The sequence below is a fragment of the Ursus maritimus genome, unplaced genomic scaffold (genome assembly GCF_017311325.1).
Source record: "Ursus maritimus isolate PB19 unplaced genomic scaffold, ASM1731132v1 scaffold_24, whole genome shotgun sequence".
Classification (NCBI taxonomy): domain Eukaryota; kingdom Metazoa; phylum Chordata; class Mammalia; order Carnivora; family Ursidae; genus Ursus; species Ursus maritimus.
In genome coordinates this window covers 699,942-709,157 of record NW_024424897.1, presented here as the reverse complement: position 1 = coordinate 709,157, position 9,216 = coordinate 699,942, and the positions used below count along the sequence as shown (strand labels likewise).

The 9,216-nt window shown below is 57.8% G+C and overlaps 1 protein-coding gene across 1 annotated transcript; it reads left to right on the top strand.

The window, feature by feature from the left end:
- The first annotated feature begins 5,002 nt into the window (after positions 1-5,002).
- UTS2R (urotensin 2 receptor) lies at positions 5,003-8,759 on the top strand. Its single transcript, XM_040639842.1, has 2 exons — positions 5,003-5,152; positions 7,072-8,759. Exon 2 carries the CDS (start codon positions 7,145-7,147, stop codon positions 8,279-8,281), a length of 1,137 nt encoding a protein of 378 aa, XP_040495776.1. The 5' UTR covers positions 5,003-5,152; positions 7,072-7,144; the 3' UTR covers positions 8,282-8,759.
- Positions 8,760-9,216: the final 457 nt, after the last annotated feature.

The following is a 9,216-nucleotide window of genomic DNA, read 5'->3' as shown; positions in this document are numbered from 1 at the left end:
GGTCTCTGGCTGACACGTGATTCAAGGATGGGCTGTTTCCCTTTCAGTGACAAACACAGGTCTAAGGGTCCATTCCGGAGGGTTTAACTGTGCATTAGGTTTACCCCTACCAAATTTGAGGGCAGTCTTCCTCCCGTGTATCTTTCAAAAGCAGTCCTGGTCTTAAAAATCATGAAGGCTTCTGATGCTAATTACGTGAGAAAAAGCTCTAATGCGGTAGCAGTTCAAAACCGCCTTCAACGCCCCTTGATAATTCCACACGCATTTAGTGAGTTGGAGCCTGTTAGAGTGTGTACCTGCCTTGTCTCCCAAACCAGCCTGGCCTGGTCTTACCTCATCCCTTCCCCTCTCCATCCCCCCAGATTAAACAGTCCACTTATTCAGTATTCCAGGAAACTCTTGTCGCGCAACTTTTTTTCCTTAATGACCAGGCTTCTTTGCAGAACTTCGGGGATGGCAGGGCCCGGGTGAAAGCTCAGCTCTGGACCAGGAGACTGCAGATGGAGACTCAGCAGTTCTCGTCCGAAAATAGAGAAAATACCAACTCACGAGGTTATGGTGAAAATGAAAAAAAGATAAAATATATCCTCAAACAATTACATCTATAATTACCATATGAATTCGGTACCCAAATGAATTCAAAACATGTAGGAACACACTCATATAACAGCACTGTGCACGGTCCACACGTCCAGATGAAGGCATAAACGAAATGTGGCCTGTCCGTGCGATGGAATGTGGTTCTCCATCAACAGGAATGCAGAATTGGCACATGCTCTGGTGTGGATGAGCTTGGAACCGTCAGGCTCAGTGAAAGAAGCCTGTCACAGGAGGCTCCATGGGGTAGGATTCCGCTTACAAGAAATGTCTGGAATAGGCCGTGGTGATAAGTGGTTGCCAGGGCCTGAGGGAAAGGGGAATGGGCAGTAATTGCTCAGCGGGTGTTGGGTCTCCTTTGGAGACAATGGCAATGTTCTGGAACTGGCTGGAGGTGACCGTTGCACAACAGTTAATTTTATGTTATGTGAATTTCACCTCAAATTTAAAAAATCAAATGTAAAAGTTGTAGCACATTGGTCCAGAGCAGAGATAACTGTGTTTTCTCCCCAGAGGACCTGTGAGGAACACCCCCACACCCCCAGACACGGCTCCAATGTGAATTATTCCACTCTGCAGTCAGTTCTGGCTGTTACTGGAAATTAGCTGGGGTGTGTGCAGTGGAATACCACGGAGCCTTTCAGAGGGGTGAGTGAGCTCTTATTTTTCAGACTGAGAGAAGACAGAAAATCACAAAAGGATAGTACGGTACAGTCCCATTTATGAAAATTGTAAAGCACATTATTAATTGCACGTGGGAAATACAAGGTCAAAAAAACAGTTTGGGAGTTGCCCCGAAGTCAGGGCAGTGGTGCCTCCAGGAAGGGAAGAGAATGGCAATGAGGACTAGCGATACAGTACTTCCTAAAACAGCACTCTAAGGCAAGTACTAAAAGTACTGTCACGCGACCTAGACGGCGGTGCCCAGGTTCGTTATATACTGAGAGAAAGCAAAAATGATGATGGCGGTGGTGTTGCTGCGGATGGTGGTGATGGAGGGGATGGGGATGGGGATGCAGGCGGTGGTTACAGTGACCATGGTGATGGTGATGATGGAGGACGTCCCCAGGAGAGACCTGCAGGGACAAGACTCCCACCCGCTTGAATTTTGGCTGCCGCAGAGGCTCCCTCGTTAGTTTTAAAGCTGGGGCCCCCGCTGCTGTGTTCATGGATGGGGCTGATGGGCTTCAGGAAGGAGGTGGGGCTCCTGACCTCCTTGTTTCCCAGGGAGGTTGGGAGGAGCGGGGCAGCCATGCTGAGGGAAAGGACCCTCTGTCTGCTGCCCAGACATTGTCAGGAGCTACACTCCATGGATGCAACGAGAACACTGGCCTTGGTTAAACCGCTTGCAGGAGAAATCCGGAGCACCTGCACTTTCTACGCTCACTGCGCATCAATCCCGCCTTTGCAGATCCCAGAACGGTTCTCGAGGGCTCTGTAACCAGCCTCGTTACTCAGAACGGAGGTTTCGTAGACACTGAACCAGGCCCTTTCCCACAGGTCACCAAGCCTGAGTGGCCCCACTGGGACAGCCTCCCCCAGCGGGAGGCTGAAATGTTCAGACCCCCAGCACTTCTCCAGGAGGAGGGGGCCCATGTGCCTTCCCTAGGGGCCCCCAAGGGTCAGTCCTGAGAGAAGACAGTGTTTTGTGTACTTGAAATATCCCCCTACTCTCCTTGCACTTCAGCCTTCCCAGCCTTGGCCATTTAAAACCGGGGGAGCACTCTGCACCTTACACTGCTTCGTGCCAGCTGAAGTCCTTGCCCAGAGGCTGCCGCCTCTCCACTGATTAACTGGGGTTGCCCCCAACTGGAGACCTTGTATGTTTTAGTTGTCTGGAACCAGGACTGGGAAAATGGCAGCTTCTGGAATGGAAAGCAAGGAATGACGTTAGCAGTAGCACCGAGGAAAGGGTCTCCTGGAAAAATACAGTGAGCCACGGACTACAGAAGGGTCCTGGGGAGGCGGTGGGGCAGCCAGGGAGGTGCATCCCTGCTGGCACCCTCCTCCTGGACAGGTGCCCTGAGCTGTGGGCAGCACCGGGAGCCCATGGCCCTGAGTTCTGGGTGGGGCTACAGCCTGGAAATTTCTGCCCAAGGTGAACCTCCTCAGACAGCCTTTGCCTGGACTCTGTCAGGGGTTCACTTCCCCCATCCCCTAGTCCTGCTCCCTCCCCTTTATCTTTTCCAGGCAGGATTGGGGGGGGGGGATGACAGAATGAGCCTCTTTGACAAGTCTGTGGTCCAGCTGGATGGGCACCTGTAAAGAGACTCACAACGCCAGATTTCTGTCTATGGAACCTCATTTTTCATGCAATGTAGTAATGTAACTGGAAATGAACTCTTACAGAAAAATTATTATTTCAAAACATGATGAACCCAAAAGCAAAACTAAAGTCACATTAGTGGAAAGTGGAGGTTTTATGATTATAATTTATGGTTTAATGGTCCAAAAAGTGAATCACGTGCGTGCAGAGTTACTTTTGCACAGAGTACAACAGGTTTTAGGGGTGGGGCCCCCACACCCCTTGAGGGCAGCAGCAGCCCCTGCATTCCTGTTTCCTGCAGGAGCCCTGGCCCCATGCCCCCTCCCCTGGCTCTGGACTGAGCAGTGAGCCCCCTCTGTGGACACCCAGGTCCTCTTGGGCCCAGGCCAAGGTCACTGTGCTGAAGAGGAAGGTTCTCCTGGTCACCATGTGGAAGAGGAAGGTTCTCGGTGTCCCCCACCCACAAGGGGCTACCCCTGGCCACCAGCATCTTCAGGCCTCTCCCTCCCTCCGTCTCCCCATCCTTGGTCCCTGTCGCCCACACTCAGGACCACCCAGCCCCTTCCCCACCGTCTGCAGAGTGTGTCCAGCATGCAGGTTGGATGTGTATCTGTCCTTCCCTCATGAAGCAGATGAAGAAAGGCCCGTGGACTGTGTGGCCGGCGGCTCTGCAGGACGTCCTGACCAGGAGATGGGGGACCAAGGCTGCTCCTGGAAGGGCAAGGAGCTGACCCATGATCATGGCGATAACTGTGCTTGGTCATTTGTACATCCCAGTCTGTGGACCTGGGGCCTTAGGGCTCCAGCCTCAGGCCTGGCTGCTCAGCCACCCTGGCAGCTGGCCAAGGACTGTGTTCTTGGAGGCTTCTCTCTGTGACCCAGACATGCCTGGGATGACGGGAGTGTTTGGACCAAAGGCAGCAGATAAGCCCAAACATGATGAGACCCATGGACGGAATCACCTGCCCATGGAGGTGAGAATAAGACCAGTTTGTGAGTCTCCTTGGCCCAGAGCTGTGGTGGGAGTGACGCAGAGGTCGTCTGTATGGAGATGGCGGGCTCGGGGTCTCCCCCTGTCAGTGAGGAGTGGGGAGCAGTGCTCAGAGGGTCCCGGACTCCCTGAGAATGATGGAGCCATCTGAAAAAGACCTGACAATAAGGATGGTTAGGATTTTTCAAAGATAAAGAAAAGAAGAGCACCCATAGAAAGAACGGGAAATTATTAAACAAACCAGTCACAGCTCCAAGAGGTGGAACGGCCGGAGGGTCACAGACAAAGGACAGAATGTGGAACGTACACACGACGGAATATTAGTCAGCAGTGAAAAGGAAGGGAATTCAGACACGAGTTACACCAGGGATGAACCTGGAGGACGTTGTCCTAAGGGAAAGAAGCCAGACACTAAAGGACAAATTCTATGTGACTGCCCTCGTGTGAGGTCCTCAGAGGACTGACAGCCATAGAGACAGACAGGAGATGCAGGCATGGAGACGGGCTGGGGCAGATTTTCCGTTTGGGAAGGTAAAACACCTTTGGAAATAGTGATGGTTCACAATGTGAATGTCATTATTGCCACTGGGTCATCGCCCTTCCAGTCTCTCGAACCCCCACCTCCACTGTCCCCCTGCGGCATGTGCGCAGGTCCAGGGCTTGACTGACAACCAGAAGTCCAAGGAGCTCAGGAAACTGAGCTGAGCAGGCAGAGGGGTGATGGCAGGAAACAGACGCCTCGTCCCACCCAGCGTGAGCACCGCTCAGACTCCCACTTGGGCTGCTGGTGGCCCTCCGCAACCTGCGGCCCTAATCCCTAACATTCCAGGGCCTGCCTTCTCCCCTCCCCCCGGGTGGTCGCCCCCAAACCCCAACTCTCTCTCCTCTTGCCCCACCCCCACCCCCGCCCCAGCCCCCGCCGCCTCTCTCCCAGCCTGGAGCCCTCCCTTCGCTGGACCCTCCCCTCTCCAACGCCACCTGCCCCGCCCCCTCATCCCTGCTGGGTGCAGCACCGCCCCTCACTTCCCTGCCACGCGCCCCGCCAAGCCAAGTCCCCTCCCTCCAGCGCCCCCCTCGGCCCTGGGTTATTAATACCCGCGCCACACATTCTCAGCTGGCGGCTGGGCAGGTGGCAGCGCCAACCCGGGTCCAGACGCGGAGCGCAGCTTTCCTGGCGGGACCTGTAGCGGGTGTCCCGCTGCCGACCCCAGGAGCCCTCGCGCCCCGCCCAGCTCTCGGGGACGTGCACAGCGACCCGAGGCTCAGGGTGGAGGTGGACCCCACCCTCGGTGAGCGAGGTGAGCAGGGCGCCAGCTCGAGCACCGCGGCCTGGGCTGGGGGCGTCGAGGGGGGGTTTGTGTGTCAGGGAGCAGGACAGGAGTGTCGAGGCAAAAGGGTGACAGGGTGTTGGGGCAACAGGGTGTCCAGGCATCGGGATGTCAGGGCGATGGGGTGTCGGGGCGCCCTTCGGCTACTCCCCTGCAGGTGCTGGGCCCACTTGGAAGCCGCAGGTGAGCAGGGTGGGGTCTGCCGCCTTCTCATCCCTCCCGGTCAGTCGTCCCTTCCTCAAGGCTTGCAGCCCTCGGGGAGCAGGGGAGAGGGGCTCCTGCCCGGAGGAGGACCCCTGGCCGGGCACCAGACCAGAGGCTGGACCAGGTCCTGTCTGCCCGCAGGGCTCTGGTCACGCAGGGTGGGATGGTCCAGACTTTATCGTTGTTACTATAGATACAGGACGTGCAGAGGGAGGAAGCCTGAAGCCATTATTATCCCTGGACACTGGGAGGTGGGGTGACAGGGGCCTTTCCTCTGCGGTTAAGTAGCCCACCTTTTTGGTCTTTTTCCCCCCTTTTTTTTCTTTCTTTTTTCCTTGTGAGGATAATCCTCATGAAGGAAGCACAGACCTTAAGTACAGGTGTCCGTGTCCCCACTCCCAAGGACTCCCCAGTAACCACTGTCACAGACCACCTTGCCTGTGCGGGAACTTCACCTAAGGGAGCCCCACAGCCGAACTCTTGTGGGACTGCCCTCACTCAACACAGTCATCCCTGGTACTGACTGCAGTCGGTAGACGGCATTGGCGTCGTTGCTTCAGGGCATTTTTAGGGAGCTGTCCGAGTTTGCTTATCCCGGACGTTTGGCTTGTTTCCAGCTCCTGGATATCAGGACTAGGCTGCTTGTCAATGTTCTCTCTCTTGTCTTTTTGTGGACAATCGCACTCGTTTCTCCTGGGGGCAGACGGAGAGAGGGACTGCTGGGGAAGAGGTCCTGTCTATTAGCGCAGGGTTGCTTTCCGAAGGGGCTGCACCATTTCAAAGTCCCTCTAGCTCCTCCGTGTGCACCCCGACACCCCGCACCTGCCCCCCAGCTCCTCCGTGCATCCCAACACCCCACACCTGCCCCCAAGCTCCTCCGTGCGTGCCCCGACACCCCGCACCTGCCCCCCAGCTCCTCCGTGTGCGTCCCAACACCCGGCACCTGCATTTCTGGCTCTGGCATTGCGATGGGCATGCAGTGGTTTTGACCTTTGTCTCCCTGACGACCATGATGTTGAGCATGGCTTCCTTCTCAAGCATCTGGAAATCTCTTTTGAGAAATTCCTGTTCAGATCTCTTTTTTCTCCTCCAAGAGAGTCATTAGACTGTATGGATTTATAGTTATTTCGTATATTTTGGTTACTAGTTCTTTGTCTTCTAATAATCTTTTCCCAGTCCACAGTTTATATTTTTACTCTCTTGGTGAGGTCGCTAATTTTAATGAAGTCCGTTTGACTGGTCTTTTCTTTTACTGCAAGTGTTTCCTGTTCTTTTGTGAGAAATCTTTGCCTGCCCATGGTCATGCAGGTATTCTGTGTTTCTTCCAGAAGCTTGGCTGATTGATTGGTTTAACCTATTATATGCAGGTCCACAGTCCATCTTGAATTATTTTTGTGTGTGGACCCAGGCTCATTTCCCCCTGTGGACAGAGAGAGATTACAAACACTTCTCCTCTTCACCACACATTTTTTTTTTCTATTTGAACTTTTAAAATCAGTGGATATTACTTTTGCAATCTAAACAAGACATATTTTTTAAAAACATGCAGAAATAAGTTGGGAGAAAGAACTGCGGTAAGCCCAGCCCTCTGCAGGTCTCCCAACCTGGGGGGAACTGGGCCTTCACAGCCTCCTGGGAGCGAGAGGGGAGCCTGACTGATCTCTGATGAGCATCTTCTCCTGCAGACCCCACGGATGCCTCCGCCGCGTCCCAGGGAGCAGCAGGGCCCAGCGCCAAGCCGCGCGTGAGGCAGCAGAGATGGCGCTGAGCCCCGCGCCAGAGGGCAGTGTCCCCGCCCTGGCTCCGCCGGGCAGCCCTGGGCCCGAGCCGTCCGGTGCCCCCAATGCGTCCGTCAACGGCTCATGGGCCGGCCCACCGGAGCCCGGCTCCCTGGACGACCTGGCGGCCACCGGCGCCATCGGGGCAGTGCTGTCGGCCATGGGCGCGGTGGGTGTGGCGGGCAACGTGTACGTGCTGGTGGTCACGTGCCGCTTCCCGCGCGCCTGCGCCTCCATGTCCGTCTACGTCATCAACCTGGCGCTGGCCGACCTGCTCTACCTGCTCAGCGTCCCCTTCATCGTGGCCACCTACGTCACCAAGGAGTGGCACTTCGGCGCCACGGGCTGCCGCGTCCTCTTCAGCCTGGACCTCCTGACCATGCACGCCAGCGCCTTCACCCTGACCGTCATGAGCAGCGAGCGCTGCGCCGCGGTGCTGCGGCCGCTGGACACGGCGCAGCGCTCCCAGGGCCGCCGCAAGGTCCTGGCTCTGGGCACGTGGCTGCTGGCGCTGCTGCTGGCGCTGCCCATGACGCTGGCCGTCCGGCTGGTCCACAGGGGCCACAAGAGCCTCTGCCTGCCCGTCTGGGGCCAGCGCGCCCACCGCGCCTACCTGACGCTGCTCTTCGGGACGAGCATCGTGGGCCCCGGCGTGGTCATCGGGCTGCTGTACGCGCGCCTGGCCCGGGCCTACTGGCTGTCGCAGCGGGCCTCCTTCCCGCAGGCGCGGCGGCTGCCCAACCCCAGGGTGCTCCACCTCATCCTGGGCATCGTGCTGCTCTTCTGGGCCTGCTTCCTGCCCTTCTGGCTGTGGCAGCTCCTCGCCCAGTACCGGGGGGCTCAGCCGCTCACGCCCCGCGCCGCGCGCGTCGTCAACTACCTGACCACCTGCCTCACCTACGGCAACAGCTGCGTCGACCCCTTCCTCTACACGCTGCTCACCCGGAGCTACCGAGAGCGCCGCCAGCGCTCGCGCCGCGCCCGGAGAGCCGGCCACTTCCCGCCGTGCCGCGTCCGTTTGCAGCGTGGCTCCGGCCGCCCGCTGTCCTCCAGTGGCCAGCAGGCCACCGAGACTGCCCCGGCAACCCGGGAGGCCTCCAGAGTGGTCTGCACCTGAGTGTCCTGCGGCCCCACATGAACCCTGGGGTCGAGGGCGGGAGGTGGCCTGAGTGCTGCAGGGAAGGGCCCCAGAATGCAGGCTGCCCCCCCGAGCCCCTCCTAGGCCCCCACCGCCCCCGTGACTTAGTCTTCTTCCAGAAAGCTCCCTGTTCGCCCTTCTGCATGGCTCAGTTCAGCCTCATCAGCCCAGCCACCTTCCTCGTGATGCCCAGAAGGCTCCACACCCAGACCACCTAGGAGGGTCTGTGGGAGGCTCAGGCCCAGAACCAGCCTCTGAAGATCACAGCAAGTCGAGTCTCCACCACCCACAGCAGTGGACGTGGGTGCCGGCCAGTGCCTGCCGTGAGCCGTGACGGCACTCTCCTCTCCTAGCTGCAGTGTGGTCCCTATGGCACCAGCCCCGTCCCTGTCCCTGCCTGTGTTCCCGACCCTTCTACACAGTGTCAGCATTGGAACAATAAACCCTGAGCGCTGCACGCCTGTCCTGCCTCGGCGTGGGGATGGCATGTTGAGGGTGGGAAGACCTCTCAGGATGCGGCCCACAGCGCGAGGAGCCTGTCCACCTGGCTGGGGAAGATGCGTGTCTTCCCTCGAGCTTTGCTGGTGGCTGGTCCAGCTGTCCTGACATGGCGGGCAGGTGCCACCCAGCCCGAGCCAGGCCCTGAGATCCTGCGGCAAGGGAGCAAAGGACCGGCCTCAGCTTGCTGAGGGAGGAGAGGGCAACTGGGTTGATAGTATCGCAGGCCAGGAACGGGGCGGGGGGGGGGGGTTTCAGATCACACCCCTTCTCAGCCTGGGGATTTACCTCATGCCTCCTGGGGACACTGAGGCCACCAGGCTCTGCCCACAGAGAGCCCATGGGGAAGGGTTTTAGACCTCTCCCCACCCCCAGCAGCCTGTACGCCCTGCACTGTGGCCCGGCTCCCACCCCGC

Excerpts from the sequence above, each read along its gene's own strand:
- UTS2R (XM_040639842.1), top strand. The coding sequence starts at position 7,145 with ATGGCGCTGAGCCCCGCGCCAGAGGGCAGTGTCCCCGCCCTGGCTCCG.